We start from the raw sequence: 22,058 nt of genomic DNA, 5'->3' as shown, positions 1-22,058 counted from the left end.
GTTAAGTAAATTTCCTTAAATCCATTGTTGCATAGTAACTTCATAAATGTCAAGGATCCTTTAAAGGGGGGTAGTTAAAAAAAAAAAGTTCAAAGGCTGGAGAGGTGGCTCGGAGGTTAAGAGCACTGACTTGCTCTTCCAGAGGTCCTGAGTTCAGTTCCCAGCAACCACGTGGTGGCTCACAACCATCTATAACATGATCTGATGCCCACTTCTGGCCTGCAGGTGTACATGCAGGGAGAACACTGTATACATAATAATAAAGAAATCTTTTTTTAAAAAAAGTTATGTTCTTAGTAAGACTGTAACTGCTACCATGATTTAGCCACAGCTGTGGCAGTCCTAAAAACCAATGTTCTTCACACCATTTTAAATAATTGCATCCTGTCTCCCCATACTTTGTGGGGAAGTTCTTTTTTTGCTATTATTAGCGATCCCTGTAACAATAGTCTAAACACCTTGTAGCTAAGACTTGGTCAGTTGACACTTTATATCTCAGTTGACATTTCCCCCATTGACACTTTGTATCTCAGTTGCTCTCCACTACTGGCTCCTTGACCTTGGCTCCTGAGACAGTTGTAGGCCTGTCCCTTGCTTACTTGCATGCTTCCTCACCCCACCTTTAGTTCCATTTTGGAGGTAATTAGGAAAAATCTGTTCATAAGCCAATCTTCATATAAAAACGGCATCATTGATACAGGGTTGTAGCCGAAACATTGGTTTGTAGACTTACAAGGCTGCCACTGTCCGCACTACTGTCCTCACATAACCGAAACAGACAGGTAGCATTATATTCCAGGTGTGTCAGTTGGGCACCTCACAGACTCACAGGTATAAGGAGTGTTGAGGAGCATGGGGCTGGGCACCTTAGGTAATAACATCTTCTCCCCACTTTTCTCTCTGTCTCTGCTCTGCTCCTTCTGCACCTGCCTCTGGCTCTCTCCGCCTGCTCCTCTGGCACTCTTGTGTGTAAAACCAATCACCTGCACTCTAGTTATCCCCATTTGTCCTCGTTCAGCATCTTCCAGCCCCATCGTCACGCCCTTGAAAGCTGCACACTCTAGAAACACAGTGGATCGACCAAAACTCTTTGTCACACCGCCTGAGGGCTCTGCACGGAGGAGGACCATTCATGGACCAGCGGTAAGTAGCAACCAGAGAAGCCGCTGTCTGGGAGTCCGTGCTGTTTCTGTGCGGAGTGGGCACTGCCCAAGCTGTACTCTGGGCACACGGTCAGGTGACTGCGACACAGCATCCCGCCTGTCATGAACCCAGCTGGCTGTGTGCTGCTGCCCTCACTGCCTCTCCAGGTGGGAATTTTTCTCTCCCTAAACATTTGAACTTGAGGTTAAAACTGTTCTTTACTCAAGCACAAATGAGTGGCCAGTCTATTCTGCTGGGACCTTTATACAAATAAGTAGATAGAATACTTTCTCAAAGTCAGAAAGGAAGTTGCCTTTGCATGGGGAGCGGGTCTGGCCTGCTGCCCTGACCTATCTCAACCACTTCCTGAAGGTAGCTCACTCTGAACCAGATGTGGATGTCCGTCTGTGTGTACCTGTCAAAGCCCATACATTAAACCGTGTGGGCACATGTACACTGTCCCTGCTGTGAATGCAGTGAGGTCATTTGTGTGACCGTGGGAGTCCGCCCTCATCTTTGTTTAAACTGTGAGCTTGTTTGCTGTTGTTGGAAGATACAGGCATTGTTTACGTCTTTTGACCCTAGACTTCAGTGATGATGACAACCCAGTCCACCACATGTCATTGCTGGCCTGGCAGGATGAGAATGTGACCCTTGTTATAGAGGCTGGAACCTTAAAACAAACAAACAAACAAAAACATCTTTCCAGGCAGAGCAATTCTAATGTTTAGAGCTGACAGAGCCTTCAAAAGATTTTGCTTAGAGGCAGATTTGAGGGCTGTGAGAGTTTGGTGATTTTGCCTACAGGAAATTTTCTCATGATCCCCTTCAGGCATCTGTGCTTGATTCATAACTGAGACATGCTCACAGCCCTGTAGTCAAGGGCGAACCTACCTTCGATGTCTGTGCAGTTTTACTTCATTGGCTGCTCCATGCTGTGGAGATCCTGGCTGTGGACAGAACAGGACAGTGAATCAACATTTAGGGTGCTCACTGGGTAGGGGACAGTGTTTGCCAGCGGACAATATCTTAGAAGGCTGGCAGTTGCCGACAAAATGAAAGCTTGTCACCTTTGGTGGTTACGTCTGTCAATGCCTTCTTCTTGTCATTGGTAGGACTTTTCATTGCCTTACTATCAGATACTTAGGGGTACGCCACTGTCAGGAAAATGGCTCCTAGAGCTGCAGCATAGAACCCAGAACTGGTTATAAGATTTGAAACGTCACCAATGATGTTGATGAGCTCAGTATTTGGATCTTAAAGTGTCTGTGCGTAAGCAAGGAATGTGCTTCAGTACATGAAGTGCTTGCTGCGCCAGTGTGAAGGCCTGAGTTCACACACCAGCATAAAAGACAGGTGAGTCCTCATCCTGTAACCTCAGCACTGGGGCACAGACACAGGTAGATCCACAGGCTCGCCAGCCAGCCAGCCAGCTGGTCCAGCTGACATGGCAGTCTCTGGGTTCAGTAAGAGACCCTGTCTCAAAAATACAAGGTGGAGAAGCGCTTGAGGAAAGTGTGAGCCTCTGACTTCCATCCATGCGTAGGCACTGCACGCACACATGCACATGCCCATGCCAAGGCTGGAGTCGCAGAATCGAGTCAGTTCTGTATAAGCGTTTGAGCAACCACCATACTGTTTTGCATAGCGACCGTGCTGTTCTTCACTCCTGCCGGGCACGATAAGAATCCCAGTTTCTCCACATCTTTGCCAGCACTGCTATTTTCTGTTTTGTTTTCATAATATCCAATCTAGTGAAGATGAGTGACATCTCACTGTGACTTTGATTTTCATCTCGACAACATGGCACATTTTTTGTAGATGTGTTGGCAGTTGGTATATGTGTGTTTGAACAGAAATTGGTAAAGCCTTTTGTGTCTGTACGTGCGTGTCGTTGATGATCCAGCTCAGGGCCTTGTACATGTAAGGGAATTGCTTTTCCACTGAGCCCACCATTGTCCCAAGCCCATTTTAAGCCAGGTAAGGAATTGTTGCATCGTGGGACTTATCTCTTTATTCCAGATAATGGCTCCTGGCCAGATGGGCATAGGTTGCTTGTTCAGCCTTTTGTGGCTTTTGACCTATAGAAAAAAATGTTATTTTGATGTTCATGTGTCCACTTTTGTATTGTTCCTATGCTTCGGGCCCATACATTAGTAACAGGTCGATGATATGAAACTTTTCTAGATATTAGCTCCATTGTTCATGTTTGTGTGTTGTATAAAGGGAGGATCTGGTTTCATTATGTCTCATGTGAATCCTTGGTGCCGTTTGCTGAGTGGCCCTGCACTCTGCAGTTTCTAGAGTTTCTCCTGTTGGTCTACATGCCTGAGTCTATAAACCAGCACCACGCTGTTTTACCTGTTACTGCTTTAAAGTATATTTCAAAATCAGGAATGTGGGTGGTCCAGTCTGTTCTTTTTCATATTTTGTGACGTCCTTGCACGTTGGCCATCGGCCAGTTGACTTGAGCAGCTTGTATGTGTGTGTCCTCAGCATTGTGGAAAGATGATCACAGAGCTTGCTAGCCATTAGCTTACACCAAGATAGAAACCTTTGTGCCTTTGTGTGGGGGCTGCCCAGACAGGTGGCAGGCTGTAAGAGAAGGACAGAGTCCCATCTGAGGCTCTCATGGCCCTGTGGGTTGAAGAGAGAGAAAGACATCACCAGCTCAGTGTGACCTTGATGCCAATGACCTGCCATAGGTCCCCTCCCTGGGCTGTGATTCAGGAAACACAGATGTTCAAAGTTAGCCCCAAACGCTTTCCTGACTTTCCCACTCCGCTCTCTTTGATCTTATTTAAGCTATATCAAAATTACTAGCCACAAGTGGTGGTGCACACCTTCAGTTTCAACACTTGGGAGGCAGAGGCAGGTGGTTGTCTGTGAGTTCAAGGTCAGCCAGGGCTAAATAATAGAGAGACCCTGTCTCAAAAGAAACAGGTTTTGCTTTGACTCAACCAGGTGCACACTCAAAAGAGAAATGAACAAATAAGCAAGTATATGATGCATCTTTTTTAAAAAATGTTTTTAAAGGGAAAAGAAAAGTCTAACCTTGGTACATTAGCATCCATCCCCCTTAGGAAGAAAAGAAGGCCCTCCATCCTAGCTCCAGTGTCCCGGAGGCACATGGGTTTCTCTGTATACCACTCAGGAGGGCCCCACCTGGAGGCTGCAGCTGCTCTTCAAGGCCCCACCTGCCTTTGAGAATTGAGGATGGGCCGAGGGTAGCGTGCAACTGGAATGATTCAAAACTTTCCGCCATGCCATAGGAAAGGGCCCCTTTGCCCTCAGTTCTTGAGTGGTAGGGACCCGACAGAGGTGTTTAATGTTTCCTACACTTGCAGCCAGGGAAGATGGGAGAAGCAACTAGAAGGAAGCAAAAGAAGAAGGAGAGCAGCATTCCCACTGCTCCTGTAGGGAAGGAGCCGGGCCCCGGGCAGCTCCTGGACATTGCTATCTACCCTGTCCCTTGTTCCCTTGCACTCGGCTTCCCACAGATGTGACCAGCCAGGCCTCTCTGCCACCCTTAACAGGCTCAGATCCTTCAGGGTTTTATTTGGTTTTCTTTTGGTTTTTCTCTTTTTCTGGCCTTTGTTCCCTCCTTCCTCCATCCCGTGTGTGTGTGTGTATGTGTGTATGTGTGTGTGTGTGTGTGTGTGTGTGTGTGTGTGTGGTGTGTGTGTGGTGTGTGTGTGTGTGTGTGTGTTGTGTGTGTGTGTGGTGTGTGTGTGTGTGTGTGGTGTATGTGTGTGTGTGGTGTGTGTGTGTGTGGTGTGTGTGTGTGTGTGTGTGGTGTGTGTGTGTGTGTGGTGTGTGTGTGTGTGTGGTGTGTGTGTGTCTGTCTCTGTCTCATTGTCTTTGTCTCTGTGTGTCTATCTGTTTCTATGTGTGTCTCTGTCCCTGTGTCCCTGTCTCTTTCTCTCTCTGTCTCTCTCTCTCTACATGTGTGTCTGTCTGTCTGTCTCTGTGTCTCTATGTGTGTCACTATCTCTGTCTGTCTACCTGTCTGCCTCTCTCTCTCTCTCTCTCTCTCTCTCTCTCTCTCTCTCTCTCTCTCTCTCGTGTGTGTGTGTGTGTGTGTGTGTGTGTGTGTGTGTGTGTGTGTGTCCCCACAGCTTGCGTTTCTTCACTTATCTGGGCTTTCTCTTCCCCTTCCCTTTCTCATACCCTTCGCCTCCTCCTTGTCCACGTTGACTCAGAACCTCAGAACACGTCTCTAGTGTTTTCTTCCTACATTGGCCAGATCTCAGGCTGAGTTCCTAGGCAGCCATCAGCGGAGGACTGATGTTTCCACTCACTGTTAGATCTTTCTCAGAAAGACTAACCTAACCTTCCTCACTCTCCCCAAGGAGCATATATATCTATATATGGACTTGTCTACAATGTCCACATAAATGGGGGCCCATGCATCTGAAATAATAAATGTGTAAACTTTTTTAAAATGACTAAGCAATAGTATTTCCCAGAGCAGAAGAAAACTACCAAAGAATAAAAAAGTAGATTATGTGCTTAAAGATTTTTGTTTTTTAAAATGGGGCTCGTAGTGTAGTTCAGTGGTAAAACACTTGCCTTGTATAAAGCCTGGAGTTCAATCCTCAGAATGGCAAAAGGAAAAAAAAAATCACAAAATTTAAAAGGAAGTGTCCTTTAACATATGTGAGAGGCAAGGTAATTCACTCCAGGTAATTTTAGACAGAGAGTATAGATGCTTTTTAAAAGCCTCACTACACTTTTTATTGTTTATTTATTTTCCTTTTTTAGATTATAATTACATCATTTCCCCCTTTCCTTTTCTTCCTTTTTGACAAAACAATCCAAGTCATCCATCAGATCTACCTTATCCGTGCCATCTGTGTACATTTAATTCCATACTGTTCAGCTGTTAGCTGACAGGGTCCTTTTCCTGCAGTGGGATGGATAGATATGACATAGTTTAGACATAGCCTTAAACAGATTCTTAAAAACACTAGCCGGTTTGTAGTTTATTGTCGGATTATCATTGAATATGATTATGTCCCTCAGAAAATCTTGATTATTGAGTTTCTCTGACCCCAGAGCCATAAAAGAGAGCGAGACCGAGAACACGGCCCCTTCCATGTCTCCTCCGGCTTCCGGCGGACTCAGTCTCCATCTCATCCCAAAGCAAGAGCTCCAGCTCCGGCCCGCCTTCGGTGAGTGTGATGGAGGGGGTGGCGGGAGCGTCCACACCGGCCTTCAGGAATGAATAACAAGCTTCCTTTGAACAAGAGGAAAAAGGAGCTTTGAACTGGGCCTCGTTAGGGCCTCCTTTTACCCCATAGGGAAAAAATACTCATATCTAAACACCTGCTGAGTTTCCCACTAGTGGGCGTTGTGGGTGCTGGTAAGCGATCCTGACACACCCCATTTGTTGCCTAGGCTCCCATCCAAGTCTATGCCTCACTTGCCTGGTGCACCCCGGCCAGCGTCCACCTTGCCTCCAGGCTCAGTCAAAGCCGCTTCCACTCAGGCCCATCACCCATCACCCGGCAACATCCGCCCTGTCAAGAGAGAAGTCAAATTGGAGGCTGAGAAAAAAGACCCGGAGAAGAGAGTTGCCAGTGAGCCATCTGTAAAGGGCAGAGCACCCCTAGTGAAGGTGGAGGAGGTCACAGCTGAAGAGGGGACACCTGCAGAGCCAGCTGGTAAGGATGGACCACCTAGTTTGCCCTGTTTGCCCTGTTCACTCATTTCCTTTCCTTACTGGATATTTGAAATTCATATTCCCATTCTCTCTTCCTCTCTTTTTCTCCCCTACCACTCTGTATTGTGAATTTACTGTGTGGCCAAAGATGACCTTGAGTTTCTTCTTCCTTTTTTTTTTTTTTTTTTTTGGCTTTTTGAGACAAGGTTTCTCTGAGTAGCCTTGGCTGTCCTAAACTCACTTTGTAGACCATGCTGGCCTGGAACTCACAGAGATCCACCTGCCTCTGCCTACCGTCATTACAAGCATGAGCCTGGCTGACCCTGGACTACTACTGATTCCAACTCCCAGGTTGCTAGGATTACAACTGTTTGCCACCAGGGCTGCTTTTATGAGGCCCTGGCACAGACTTGGACCTCATGCACACCAGGCAGACGCTCCAAGCTTCTGCCCAAGCCTAGTCTGTACTTTTGAAAACATTTTCAAAGAATTTCTAAAAATATTTTTTAAACTATCGCCTCCAGAATTTCTCAAACTATCAGCCCCTGGCCTTACCTCAGACCCACTGTATCAGAATATGTGGTAAAGGGTCAAACCGCTTCCATGCTAGACTTGAGGCCCACTGCTTTAGTGTAGAGATGGGCAGAGATCAGAAGGCCTAATGCTTGGCTTCTGTGAGATAACTCAGTGTTCTTTAGAAATTTGGGAGCCACCTGGAGCTAGGACTTCAATATCTTCTTGCTGCAAATCATTTTCATACAAATATAATTCGGGGTTTGAGGAGGGGAACCAAGAACAAGTTAAAGTGCTAAGGGGGGAAGAAGAGCCGGGTGTTGACGTCATTCTGAAGGAGGCGATAAGGACCCAAAGCAGCAAAGTGCTAATGAAAGGACCGGGCCTGTGTTTCTTTCTGGTCATCCTAGCTCCGATGGAGGCTGAAGCACACAGATCTCAAGTTCAAGGCCTGTCTGAGATAAAGAATGAGCTCAGATCCAAGCTGAGCAAATCAGTGAGGCTAATAAAAGGATACAAAGGGCCGGCGCGTAGCTCAGTGGTAGCCTGCTTCCCTAGCCTGCACAAAGCTGTAAATTCAACCCCAAAGCAAAGGGGGCGGGGCTGGGGGAAAAAGGGCGCTGTGATTGAGATGGACTGTAAACCTGAAAGGGAGGGTTTACGAATGAACTCTCAGATGCCTACGCCGTCATGTACAGTCACGATAGTCAAGTACCATCGTCACACCACACAACTGAATAGCTCTTGCCCCAAGCATCCTTGAGACCAGATATACGGGCAGCTAGCATACCGGCCCCTGGACAACACTGTGGCTTCCTCACACTTGAGGTCTCAAGATACCTCTGGGTAGATTTTTTTTTTTTTTTGAGATAAACTCTCAGTATGTATCCCAGGCCACTTCCCAAGTGCCGAGATTGAAGGTGCATGCCACCACACCTGGCTGAAAAGATGACTCTTAGCAAAGTGTAGTGGTGCACACCCATGGTCTCAGGAGTCAGGGAGTCCTTGGGTATGGCCTGGGTCTAAGGATGCTCATTAAAAAGGCTAATTCTCTGGCAACGAAGTCACCAAAGCATAGAGATAGTTGTAATAAGAGGCAAATGGAAAACCTCGTCCTCATCTTGCTGGGTGTAGAGCTTCCCACAGAACCAAACACGAGGCTCCTAGTGCACATTTGGTGGACATTGTTAACTGATTTAACTGACAGAGCGTGAGCTTTGTTGGACGTCTCACTTACACATACTGTTTTTATCACTGGTTGCTTGGCTACAGATAGACAGTTCGGTGAGACCGTGAGAACACACAGTGGTTCTTTGAGAATGGTGGATCCCAGGCCTGGGGCGTGGGGAAAGCCAGTTTTTGTTTCATTCCTCGAGTTTCAGCTCCACTTGGTTTTCTCCTTGTGCCTATTTGTACAGCTGTTCCAGCCCCGGCCCCAGCTTCAGCTACGGACCCGGCCCCAGACCCAGCACCATCATCCGCTGTGGCTGGTGGTGTTCCTAAGACTTCCGCAGGCACCACTGACCCTGAAGAAGCTACAAGGCTGCTGGCCGAGAAGAGGAGGCTAGCCAGAGAGCAAAGGGAGAAGGAGGAGAAGGAGAGGAAGGAGAAGGAGGAGCTGGAAAGGTAAAAAGTTGCTCGTGCCCTCAAACTTGCTCTATAGCCAAAGATGGCACCCACCGGTTCCTCCTGCCTCCCCTCCAGAGTGAGGCTATACTCATGTGCGTGCTTGGCTTACTCAATGCTGGTATCAGACCCAGGGTTTTGTCTGTGCCAGGCAAACACTGTCAGCTGAGCTACAGCCCCAGAACTGCTTTTAAAATCAAATTTCTTCTGGATAGAAACATACCAACAAGGATAAGAAGGGTTTAAAAGGGGTCATATCTAATTCAAGTCATTGCATACATTTTTAGTAGCCCTTCCTGTTCTCTGAAGGCTCAGAATATGTGCGCAGGTTCAGGCAGGTGTGGACAGGCCGTCTGCAAATCCATAAGCAGAGTGAAGGTGCAGTTGTCAGGTCTGCTTTTGCAACTAAGGCATCTTCAGACTAGAAGTTTCTTTACTGTCTTTGTATCACTGTAAAGCTGCCTAAGACTGATATACATGTTCCTCAGGGCTCCTGTCAGCGGGGTAAGATGTATAACTGCTCTAAAATTGCCTGACAGACAAATGCCAGTGTGGTGGTTTTGGCAGAAGCATTACGTACAGGAAAGGCAAACCCATAACCAGGATAAGTATCTACTCCAGTAAGGATAAAGTGTTGTCCTTTTCATGGAGGCAGTGGCCCAGGATAGTAAGGATGCTATCTGGTCATCCCAGGGACTACAGGTGTATCTGGGGCCCAGTGTTGGCCTCTGCTGCTGGCAGATCTGGCACACAGCAGCAGGTGAGCGGAGGCCAACATGTCAAGTATAACCCCCACATCTCCCGCCATGCCCACCTTGTTGATGTGCCTACGAGGCAGTGACAGGAATGGCTGGGGAAAGAGACTGACTGTCCACAGGATGGGTGCATCCAGTCTCCTCAGCTGAAGTCACCTTTCGATGAGCATTTACAGGGGACACAAGTATCTTCACATGCTCTGCCCCTACCCACAGACTTCTTCCCCAGATGTCTTTCTCATCAGTTTCCCAATCTTGTTCTTCCCAAGCCCCTGACCATCCAGCCAGTACCATTGGCTACACCCCATGAACAATTGCACATCTGGTCATCCCTCCTTCCTAACAAAATGTACGGCCATGTGTACTGCCTGAAGTTCTGCCCACTGTCTTAGTTAGGTTTTCCATTGCTATGAAGAGGCACCATGACCAAGGTAGCTCTTATAAAGGACAGCATTTATAAGGGGCTGGCTCACATTTTCAGAGGTTTATTCTGTTATCGTCATGACGGGAAGCATGGCAGCGTGCAGGCAGACATGGTCCTGGAGGAGCCAAGAAGGCAGCCAGGAGGAGGCTCTCCTCAGCACTGGGCAGAGCTTGAGCACTAGGAGACCTCAAAGCCCGCCTACACAGTGACGTACTTCCTCCAACAAGGCCACACCTCCTAATAGTGCCAGTCCCTGTGTGCCAAGTATTAAAACATGTGCGTGTTTGGGGACCAGTCCTGTTCAAACCACCACCCCACTCTGAGGATTTCCCTTCACCAGCATCCTTCAGGGTTGTCCCAGATAGGGGCTGTAATGCCACCAGCTATCTCGTCCACTTCTGGGTGGTGCCTGTATAACGTGCAGAACCATCAGTAAACCAGGCCCAAGTCTTCTATTCCTCAGTCAGTTGATCATAGGGCACATCCCATGAGGCCCTAGCTGCAAGCTTGGCAGCAGATGGCAGTGTATCAAGGAGTAGAAAGCATGGGCATTTGTGCAACTTCTTCATATAATTTGCTTGTGCCTTCAGAGCCTGCTCAGGCATGTATACGATGGTGGATGGCTGCCGCGCACGTCCAGCGTTGTGACTTGGCAGGTGCTCATGATGAGAAGCTCAGGCCGCATGGTAACTTGGCGGCCCCATTGTCAAACCCACAGCAGGCCAAGAGCTGCCTTTCAAAGGGAGAACAGTTGTCTGCAGACGATGGTAGAGCCTTGTCGCAGAATCCCAAGGGTCTCTTCTGTGACTCACCTACCGGGGCCTGCCGAAGGCTCCAAACAGCATCCCTATCTGCCACTGACACCTCAAGTACCATCGGGTCTGCTGGATCATGCGGTCCAAGTGGTTGAGCAGCCCGCACCCCAGCCTGGACCTGATGAAAGGCCTTCTCCTGCCCCAGGCCCCACAACAAAGCTAGCAGCTTTCCGAGTCACTTGGTATATGGGTCAGAGTCACACACCCAAGTGAGGAATGTGCTGTCTCCAGAATCCAAATAGGCCAACTGAGCTCTGTGTTTCTTTCTTGGTGGTGGGAGGAGCCAGGTGCGATAACTTACCCCTCCCCTTAGAAGGAGTATCTCTGCATGCCCTACTCCTGGTACCATCGTCTGTCTGTCTGAGTCAGTGCCATGCTATTGTGAAGAGGCACCGCGGCCACAGCAACTCTCACAAAGGAGAGCATTTAATTAGGGCTTGCTTACAGTTTCGGAGACTTAATCCACTCTTATCTCTGTGGCACGCAGGTAAACACGATGCTGGAAAAGTAGTTGAGAGTTCTATATCCAGCACTTGGCTTGGGCTTTTGAAACCCCCAAACCCACCCACCCCCACCCCACCACCCCGGACTTACTTCCTCCAACAAGGCCACACCTCCTAATCCCTCCCAAGTAGAGCCACTCCCTGATGACTAAAGCATTTAAACATGAGTCTATTGGGTGAGGGGAGGGGGCGGCGGGGGGGGGGGGTGGGATTCCTATTCAGACCATGGGCTAGGCATGGTGTTCTGGTCTCAAACTGTTGTTGTGATGTAACACTCTAACTTGAAGAGGAGGAGAAGCTCATTTGGCGTACACTTCCAGGTCAACAGTCGCTCTTTGAGGAATGCTGCCCTCGGCCTTGCTCGCGGGCTTGTGTATTACCAGCCTCCATCTGCATCACTGCCTGAGGTAGACTGGGCTCTGCTGCATAAGTAACCATCACAGCAACCCCCTACAGACATGCCCACATTCCAACCTGATCTGGACTGTTCCTCAAAAGTGTCAAATTGATAGCACAAGCTAACTACAATGGTTTGCTTAATAAGGCTTGACGGAGCTGGGGAAGACCTCAGGTCTGGTTAGGGCCACCCGCTTGGCTGTGCCCACCCTTCGTTCCACAGGAAGCTTACGTGGCCTGTCTTCCTCCTGACATGACATTACCAATCTTATTGTAAAAGGTCACCTTGTGTCTGGCGAGACAACCCATCAGTGCAGAGCACTCACTGGTTGCTCTTCCAGAAGACCTGGGTTCGACTCCCAGTGACCTCGGCTCACAAACACCTGTTATCTAGTTGGAGGGGTTCAGGTGCGCTCTGCATGTAACAAGCACACACGTAGCACGTAGACACACTTTCAGGCAAGATGCCCATACACGTGTAATATTTTGAATTTTGATTTCTTGTTGAGGTACGGATGGACACTTGATGGTTTTTACTAAAAATCACCTATGCTCAAGTCTCCTCCTTTAAAGATGAATTGCAGATCCTCTGAAAAAACAAGTTGTCCCCCAAATGTGTGTGGTTGTATGCTGCTTCTGACAGATTGTTCTGGAGAGGGAGGAGGACGGGAGAACACTGTTCCGCATCTATGGCGGAATGTGACCAAAGTGCGGATTTTTCCTGGCCTCTCTTCAAAGAAGTGTCTTCACCATGAACCTTCATTCTTGTCTTTTCCCAGACAAAAGATAGAGGAACTGTCCCGAAGGATGGCAGAAGAGCGAAGCCGCAGGGAAGAGGAGTCCCGCAGGCTGGAAGCAGAGCAGGCTCGAGAGAAAGAGGAGCTGGCGCTGCGTCTGGCTGAGGAAGAGCGGGAGCGGTGGGAGAGGGAGGAAGTGGAGCGCCTGCAGAAGCAGGTGTGGGCGCTGCCCCAGACAGGGGCTGTTCTCAGTTGAGAGGGGTGCAAAGCCAGTGTGGGCCCCGTCCCAGACTGGGGGTGTTCTCAGATGAGAGGGGTGCAAAGCTTGTTCTGGCGGATGCTCTAGAGGGCTTTGTTCCCAGAAGATCAGGGCTGCTAAGCAGGCACAAGGCAGGTGCAGTGATCCACTGCTCCCGAGGTGGGGACGGGAGGGGGGGGGAGGCATCTCCAAGATGAGTAAGGTGTTGCACACCGTCATGGCTTCCTCCAGTGTGGGGAGGGGAGCTGGGTTGCAGGCGAACAAGACTAGGGATGAACAGTGGAAGTAACTTGTTTTCAGAAAGAAGAAGAAGCCCGAGCCAGGGAGGAGGCGGAGAGGGCCCGGCAAGAACGAGAGAAGCATTTCCAGAGAGAGGAACAGGAACGCCTGGAGAGGAAGAAGGTAGGGGTCGGCGTAGGGGACCAGCATGGCTCTGCTGCTTCAGCCATGGTCTGAAGTTGTCCAAAGCTAAGAGACTGGACAAAACATACTACCTTTGTCCAAGAAATGGCCCAAGGTATTATTAATTCCAAGAAAGCTGCCAGAGTTTCCGCCTTCCCTAAAGCAGTTACTCCACCACAGGAGCTAAAAGGAGGCTCCAGCGTCTGTTCATAACTCCAGTTAGGATGCAGGACTGTGAATTATGTCTTCCCCACGTCTTAATAATCTGCTACTTGTTTTATCACCGGAACGGGAGGGGGGCTTCCTGTGTCTCATCCACTGTCTTGTGTGTTCTTCCTTACAGCGCCTTGAAGAGATTATGAGAAGAACCAGGAGAACGGAGACAGCAGATAAGGTGCTGGCACGGCCTTTTCTAGCTACCCTTTTGTTCTGTGAGGCGGGGGCTGGCTTCCCTCAGGCCTCCCTGAGCGTGACCTTGAACACCCTGCACCTCCTGCTTCCTTCCACGTGTTGGGGCTACAGGCCTATGCCATGCCATGCTAGCTCTCGCCGTTCTTGATAAGGCTTTTCTTTTCTTCTTTTCAATCACACCCTCCTCCCCTTAGAGATCAAACCCAGGTGTCCAGCCAGCATTCTACCACCAGGAACTTGAACTTTAAATTTTTACATTGGCTTTCTTCTCTTTCTAGAAAACCGCTGAGCAAAGAAATGGTGACATAGCCAAAGGAGTTCTCACTGGAGAAACAGGTATTAATATCAGTGAATTCGAGTCAGTTGAAATGTTGCTGTAGAGATAAGAGTGGGTGGGAGGGCACTTGTTCCACTTTAAAGGCCTAAAAAGAAGAATTTTTAAAAATGTGTGTGTGTGTGTGTGTATATGTGTGTGTATGTGTGTGTGCGTGTGTGTGTATGTGTGTGTGTGTATGTGTGTGTGTGTATGTGTGTGTGTATGTATGTGTGTGTGTATGTGTGTGTGTATGTGTGCATGTGTGTATGTGTGTGTGTGTGTGTGCACGTGTGTGTGTGTGTGTGTGTGCACACGCGCGCATGCCCACAGAGCTCAGAAGGGGATGTCAAATCTCCTGGAGATGGAGTTACAGCTGGCTACAACTGCCGGACATGGCTATTTTGGCTGCTGAGCCATCATCACTCCACCCCGTAAGACCATGGTTCTCAACCTGTGGGTCTCCACCCCTTTCTGGGAGTAGGGGGTGGTAGGGTCACATATCAGCTGTCCTGCATACCAAATATTTACATTGTGTTTCATAACAATAGAAGAAAACAGCTATGAAGTAGCATATAAGTAGCTGCAGTTATGAAGTAGCCACAAGATGATTTTATGGTTGGGGATCACTACAACATGAGAAAGTGTATCAAAGGGTGGCAGCATTGGGAAGATTGAGAACCACCAATCCTGTGGCTTTACACATGCCCATTTTGATAAGATCTTGTTTGTCTGTTTAGGGTTTTGCTTGAACTAGAGTCTGAATTCACTGTGTACCTGAAGATGGATGTGAACTCCTTCCTCAGACGCTCACGTGCTAGGGACATACACTTACCCTGCTACCCCCAGCTTAGATGTACACACGTTCAGGACTTGCATTTATAACAAGTCTTAGAAAAAGAGATTTGAACATCACTTCCTTTAGTCTTGACTTCAAAAGGGAGGTAAAATCTAAATGGTGCTGGTTACATTGTAACTTGTTCATATAGTGTGCTCTTTGGGCAAATTATTGTCTCTTGGAGATTTTAAAAACAAATGTGGCTCAGATAAAAAAGTAGCCTTGGTGTCTGTACTCCTGTCTAGTCAGGATCAGTCTCCTTTCTGTGTGTGATTCTTGGGGAGTAGATACCTCATTCTTAGTTCCTGACATCTGGTTCTCCGTGTCTGGGGACACGCATAGTGGGGGCATATGGACCCTTTCACACTATTGCTTTGCTCTGCTCGGAATTGAATCTACAACCTCATGTATCCTATCCGAATGGATCACCTCACCCGCTTCCATCTCATAACGTGAGATTCCCAAGAGTGCTTCTGCTAATACGGGCTGTCAAGGTTTCTAAGATTTGAGTCAGATGTCAGTAATGTTGCCTTAAGCTGGACTCTCAACATTGAGCAGCAAGCCAGGTGATGAAGTTGAGGACAGCAAACCGTGGGCTCCCATTCACGACGTCCACAGCTTCCTAAGTATGACTGAGTTTATAAAATGCGCCTTCCTCTTCTCCGGTGATGTGCTCGGAATCCTTCAGTCAAAGCGTTCTGTGTCAGCCAGTCAAGCCAGCCAGCCTCCTGCTACCTCATCAGTTGATTTGGTTTCAGTATATACGTCCAGGACTTAGTACAAATGGAAATAATAGTAACATCTGTTTCTGCCTTTCAGTGTGCTGAGCAGTAGGAGCTCGGCCCATATTAGCACACTTAGCTCTCACAGTAGCCTGTCAGGCAGGTACCAACCATTATCCAGGAAGGACTACAGTTTGACTTGCCCAACATCCCCCAGGTAGTAAGTTGTACAATCAGTTCATACATCCAAGCTCTGGTTCCTAAGGGTTGGGATTGATGGTGGGATGCTTCTAACTGCCTGCTCCCCTTGCTGTGTACAGAGGTGTCTGCACTACCAAATATGAACTCTCCAGGAAATGGGGACTCTGCAGACAGCCCACGTGGAGTGGCTTTACAACCGTCAAAAGTGACCACAGAGAGGTGAGTTAAGCGACTGAAGCCTCTCTTATTGCTATGTATACGGTGCAAAGCGCTGCTGTGTCCACCCCACGTAGAATGCCAGTTTTAACAGGAAAGTTTAGTTTTCATTTGTCTCCTTAGTTTTTTGTAGAATTTGTAACTCTAAATAAGAAAAGGGAAACCTCTTCTTTCTTTACTCCTCAATGATGCTTGAGCCAGCCTCATTGGTGCAGGCTTGTAATCCCTGCATCCTGGATAAACACGGAAGGCAGGGTCAGGGTAGGGCTGCGGAGAGAACTCAAAGCAGCCGGGTACAGAGATGGAGAGGAAGGGGAAGGGGAGGCAACTCTTCCTCTGCTAAGAGTGCTTTGAATGCCAGTGTTTTTGGTGTATCAGGAAGCTGGGTATGGTAACCCCAGGACTTAAGGAAACTGAGGCAGGAGATGGTTGCCAAATGGAGGCTGGTCAGGACTACATAGCAAGAGTGGTCTGTGCCTATAATTCCAACACATAGGAAACTAAAGCAGCTGATCTCTGCTAATGTGAGTCTAGCCTGGGTTACAGAGTGAGACCCTGACTCAACAACAAAGAAGAACCACAAAAGAAAGAAAAACAAAACAGCGGGGCACAGCGGCACACATTTGGGATCCCAGCACTTGGAAGACTGAGGCAGAAATGTCTGAAGCGCAAGGTTACCCTTGACTGCGTTTTGTTGAGTCCAGCCTGGCTCACGGATCGAGACCCTGTCTCAGAAAAAACAAAATAGAGACATACAGAGGCAACGAGAATTAATTGACACTTTCACCAGCCATGCATGGGACTCTTCCCTACCTAGTGCATCCCTGTCAGGGTTCCTGTTCAAGCCCTAGAGCCATGTTCCTCAGCCATCTTCCTTCTCCATAACAGATTCCCAACTAAAACATAGAATTTGGGGGTGGGGTGGGGGTGGGGGGCACCTGGAGAGATGGCTCAGTGGTTAAGAGCACTGTCTGCCCTTCCAGAGGTCCTGAGTTCAATGCCCAGTACCCACATGGTGGCTCACAACACCTATACTCACTGATGCCCTCTTCTGGCAGGCAAGTGTACAAGCAGTTAGAGCACTCATACATATAAAATAAAATCTCTTTAAAAAAAAAAAATGTGTGTGGGGGGATCCAGGGTCTCATACTGGTTGGCCTGGAACTCACTATATAGACCAGACTGGCCTCATTTGCAGAGCTCCTCCTGCCTCTGCTTCCTAAGTGCTATGGTAGTTATCTACCACCATGCCCAGACACACACACAGAACTGAAAAGGGCGAAACCAGCAAGACGGCTCGGCAGGTAGAGGTGACTGTCACCAACCCTGATGACCTAAATTCCATCTTCAGGACCCACGTGTGGGAAGGAAGAACTGTTTCCTGTAGGTTGCCCTCTGACCTCTGCTTGCACACCATGCCATGTGTATATGTAGCCCTCACGCAAATCAGTGGTAATTTAATTTCTCTTTAAGAACTGAAAGCCAGGCTTGGTGGTGCACACCTTTAATCCCAGGCAGAGGCAGGTGGATCACTGTACGTTCAAAGTGAGCCTGATCTGTAGAGTGAGCTCAAGAACAGCCAGAGCGATGTAGAAACACCCTGTGTCAGAAAGAAAGAAAGAAAGAAAGAAGGAAGGAAGGAAAGAGAGAAAGAAAAAGAAAGAAGGAAAGAAAGAGAAAGAAGAAAGGAAGGAAAGAAAAAATTGAAGAACCAATGATAACCTTTTCCTGTTAGAAATGATGTGTTATAACAAATTGTCGTATTTGATAACTGTTATACTAAAAAGATTTTTTTAAGATGCAAATTTGTCACAATTCCCCATTCCTATTTGTTAATAATGATAGGGTCAGTCAATTTTGTGTCTGTGCTTATTATATTTGGGGGAAACACATGTCAGGGCACACATGTGGGTCCTGGAAGCAAACTTGGGTTATCAGGGCTCACATCTTCTGCCAGCAAGTGCCTCCACCTGCTGGGCCAGCTCTGTGGCCCTGAGTTTCTCTTTCCTTTCAGAGTTATAAAGCTATTTAAAACAATTTGTTCTAAAAAATAAAATTAATTTGAACTCATTCTATTTTTGCCTCTTCACATCCCCCAGTTCTCCGATTTTGGAAGAACAGCCAAATGAAAATGGAATGTCTGTACAAAATGAAAATTTTGAAGAAATTATAAACTTACCTGTTGGATCAAAAGCATCCAGATTAGATATCACCAACGATGAGAGCCCAGAAATTCCTTTGAAACCAATTTTGGCCTTTAGTGACGAAGGGACACTTGGGCCACTACCTCAGGTAGATGGTGTGCAAACACAGCAGACCGCAGGTGAGCTGGCCGTCAGCTTCCTTCTGTAGTCCTCAGAATGATTGTTCTCTTCTTTGAGGGAATGAGTAAGCCACTGAATAAAAGACAGTGCATGAGTCGTCCTAGGCCCTTGCTGCCCTCACTGCCCTCCCTGCCCTCCCATTCAGTCTGCTGCAGCCAGAGAGCACCCACCAGCCCTGGCGAGCAGCATGGGGGGCGCCACGCATCAGACAAGCTTCATGTTGAAACAGACTCCTCTATAAGTGGCGCGCCTCTGGAAACAAAACCTGGGCTTTGTGCCTCTCCCCTGGGTCATCGGTACTTGAATACCATCTTGAGTTCTCCTGAGTTCTCTCTCATTCTCACCTCAGTTCCTGTGTTATCACTGCCTTTTTAAAATACAACACAACACAGTGAGGATGGCAGTAGTAAGAACCGCACACTAGGGCCTCCTGGAACCCGAGTGTCTCCCACTCATTGATCATGACTGCTGAGCCTGCCTGTGCCTCCTCCTTACACAGTCCTCAGGACAAGCTACCCCGAGTCTTAAGCGAAAAGAACAGTATCAGATTTTACTAGTTCAGTGGTCATTGCCAACTCCATAGCACAATCCTAGCTATATCAGGAATATCTCTATCCCTCCCCCTCCCCCTCCCCCTCCCCCTCTCCCCCTCCCCCTCCCCCTCCCTCTCCCTCTCCCCTCTGCCCCTCCCCTCTCCCCCTCCCCTCCCCCTCCCCCTCTCCCCCTCCCCTCTCCCCCTCCCTCTCTCTTCCCAGCAGATCACGTTCTCCAGCTCTTTATACTGTCCTTATGAGGAGAACTGGGCTGAATGCTGAAGTGGAGTCCGGAGACCACTGTGGTCACACTGTTTGGCTGTGAACCATATCAGCAGTTTAACCAGTAGAGGCCCCTGCTGAGGCAGTCCCCAAATGAAATGTACCTTCTTTTCTCCCTGAGGGTGAAATCCATTCTCTAGGCTGTAAAAATAATTGCATAGCCCTCACCCCACCCCACCCCACCCCCACCCCCGCCTGGTCTTGTGATTGCTAAGGCTTCGGAACCGAGCTGCCTAATGTTCTGTTTGGGATACCCGGCGGTGGCTGGTGCTTCCGGATTTGTCACATGCCAGATTTGCAGGAAGGAAAAAGAAAAGCGTCCAGGTGTTTTTCTGCCCCACTGCCCATGTTTTAAGTCATGGTTTACCGTCCCTTTCTCCAGGATGTGGTCCAGGTTCTGATTTTGAGTGGTAGAGTGTTCCTTTGGGTGACCTCCCCCTTCATCCTCCGTGGAAGTTTGGAACCCTAAGCCTTGAACCCTGAGGGTACAAGACAAATGAATGTAATTTTCTTAGAGGTTTTTGAATTGAAATTTCCAAAGCATGGTGTTTTTTAGTCACTGATATTCCCCCGAGAGTTTTTCCTAGGAATTGCGGCCTTAACTTAAATATGCTGAGCCCCAACACGGTCTCTCGTTTTTTTGTTTGTTTGTTTGTTTCTTTGGGTTGTATTTTTGTGTTGCTGGCATTGAACCCAGAGCCTCACGCGTGCTAGGCATTCCAGCACCACAGTTGCGTGTTCTTATGTATGATACTATATATTAAGGCACGGTGGTGGTCTGTGAGAGCCTCGAGGCATCTGCGTTAACCTTTTCTCTCTCCTGTCTCCTCATGTAGAAGTTATATGAGCGTTCCCTCCAAAGAACCAAAGCAGACTAATGGAATTTCTACAACGGATGGAATTTCAGGCTGCAAAGGAGCACCTCCCTCAACTTTTCTATAGACTTCTTGACCATCATTTTGAAAGACTTATTAAAGCCAGCTAAAAACAACAGCCTGGGTAGCTTTTCTAATCATTGTCGCCAATTGAGAGAACTGCTCCTTTATCTTGACGCCCCAAGATGGCTTTTTCCAGAGTGCACCTTCCTAGTAAATCAATATTTTTCTGCATTCTTAAAAAAAAAAAAAGGAGCATTTGACTATAAAAAGAAATGGACTGACAAGGCATGATTTTTTTCACACTGATCTTTTCATTTTTAAACTTCAATATATAAAATTGGCAAAAATAAAATACCTTTTACAATGTAATACTTGACAATGAGTACCTCTTTGCTCTCTAAGTAGAGTGAATGGGGGGAGGGGGTGAGTAAACCTGTTTGTTTAAATGTTACTGCAAAAAGCAGTTTGTAGCGGCAGAAGGGGGCCAGGTCAGCAGGCTCTGGTAAACGCAGCTCGTCATGGGTATCCTGCGGCCCGGCCGCCACAGTCTTCTCAAGACTCCTCTTACAGAGCTATACTGACAAGTTTGAAAATGTGAAAACATTTTTTTTTTCAGAGCAAGAAAATAATTTGCTGTCCTCTTAAGCAATGTATTTATAAAAGGTTTTTTTTTTCAGATAAATAAATTAGAACAATGTGGCAAAGCTGCAAATATGCACTAGTAGATGTACTCCGTCTGCTGCCGTGGGAGAACATAGGATGAACCGGGGGCTGTCTCTGAAGTTTGTATGTTGCTGCTGTCCCCAGTGATGGTGGGACTTAACTCTCTTTGCCTTATATGATCATAAATGATGCGGGGCGTGGGGGATAAATATTTAATATTTCTTTAGATTAAAAATGAATTTGGTTATGCTCGTTTCAGAGCAATGAAAAAAAAAATGATGGAATGTCACCTGTGAGTGGGACGAAGACCCGCGTGGATGTCCTCGGTCCACGTGGCATCCATGATGGAATGTCACCTGTGGGTGGGGCGAAGACCCGCGTGGATGTCCTCCATCCACGTGGCGTCCGTGGGTTCTTCGTTCTTTTCATCATTCCTCCCTCTTACTGCTGAGCCGAGCTGTACAAACTTGCACTTTCACTTGCTGATATAAATCCAAATTTATTTTCCCACTTAAGAGACAAGTGATGAGAAAAGGAGAAGGGCATGCCGAGAGGGAAGTGGTTTTCTATGGAGTGTTAATTAAAGATAAATTCCTACCACTATGATGTACGGTTTTATACAAAGAGCGACTGGTTAATCTACAATATGTAGTGAGAGACTATTCATCTATTGGATTATTTCCTTTAAATCCAAGCACATAATCTTTACCAACAGTTTGTAATTTGTTAAAAGCATTAATTTGTGGGGTTTCCCTGTTGTTTGGTTGGTTGTCCGTGTACATCTAGGTATTGTATTAAAAACTTCTGTTCAACAAAGTTGTTTTATTTCTTTAAATCTACCAAACATGGAACACCAATAAAATGTTTGTCATAACTTTACCTTAGGGTTTTAATATGTGATAAATTCTTTCTGGTAAATACACACAAACACACACACACACACACCCATTTATCTTCAGTGGGTTAGGGTTTGGGTTTGGGTTAGGGTTAGGGTTCCGTCTATGGGACGAGCTTATGTAAAATTCAAAATCACCATTGTGTTTTGTTCCAGTCATCTTTTCCTGTTTATATATTTCAGCTGATTACTCATTAACACACTGAAGCCTTTCCAGGTAATCAAGTTTTAATTAAAGGAGTCAGGCGGTGGTGGCGCACGCCTTTTATCCCAGCACTTGGGGAGGCCGAGGCAGATGGATCGCTGTGAGTTCGAGGCTAGCCTAGTCTACAAAGTGATTCCAGGACAGCCAAGGCTACACCGAGAAACCCTATCTTGAAAAACCAAAAAAAAAAAAAAAAAAAAAGAAGATGATATAAATGTTTCTTTACCATTTTGTTAAGAGCCACATTGCCAGACTGTGCGTTTGAGCTCTGTAATAACTGGGATGCTTTCTGTTCAAGCACTGAAGGACCTGTGTCTAGTTACTTACTCAAGGAAGCCT

General features: G+C 47.4%; 1 protein-coding gene across 11 annotated transcripts in view; it reads left to right on the top strand.

Moving 5' to 3' along the window:
* Positions 1-21,498, top strand: part of MAP7 (microtubule associated protein 7) — a 135,032-nt gene extending 113,534 nt beyond the window's left edge. For 6 of the 11 annotated variants that reach the window (XM_084776276.1, XM_084776272.1, XM_084776274.1 and 3 more), the window contains exons 8-18: positions 995-1,143; positions 6,202-6,317; positions 6,544-6,809; positions 8,740-8,947; positions 12,620-12,794; positions 13,137-13,238; positions 13,582-13,632; positions 13,928-13,985; positions 15,843-15,942; positions 18,039-18,262; positions 19,915-21,498. In XM_084776276.1, the coding sequence (XP_084632402.1) occupies positions 995-1,143; positions 6,202-6,317; positions 6,544-6,809; positions 8,740-8,947; positions 12,620-12,794; positions 13,137-13,238; positions 13,582-13,632; positions 13,928-13,985; positions 15,843-15,942; positions 18,039-18,262; positions 19,915-19,925 (1,460 nt within the window). In that variant the 3' untranslated portion in view covers positions 19,926-21,498. The remainder of the gene's footprint in view (positions 1-994; positions 1,144-6,201; positions 6,318-6,543; positions 6,810-8,739; positions 8,948-12,619; positions 12,795-13,136; positions 13,239-13,581; positions 13,633-13,927; positions 13,986-15,842; positions 15,943-18,038; positions 18,263-19,914) is intronic. The other 5 variants (XM_084776277.1, XM_084776275.1, XM_084776271.1 and 2 more) reach the window with 1 other exon arrangement.
* The last annotated feature ends 560 nt before the right edge of the window (positions 21,499-22,058 follow it).

Source organism: Acomys minous (assembly GCF_964271855.1).
Source record: "Acomys minous genome assembly, chromosome: 3".
In the NCBI taxonomy this organism is placed as follows: domain Eukaryota; kingdom Metazoa; phylum Chordata; class Mammalia; order Rodentia; family Muridae; genus Acomys; species Acomys minous.
The sequence above is the reverse complement of the archived record's forward strand: the minus strand, read 5'-3'. Positions and strand labels throughout refer to the sequence as shown.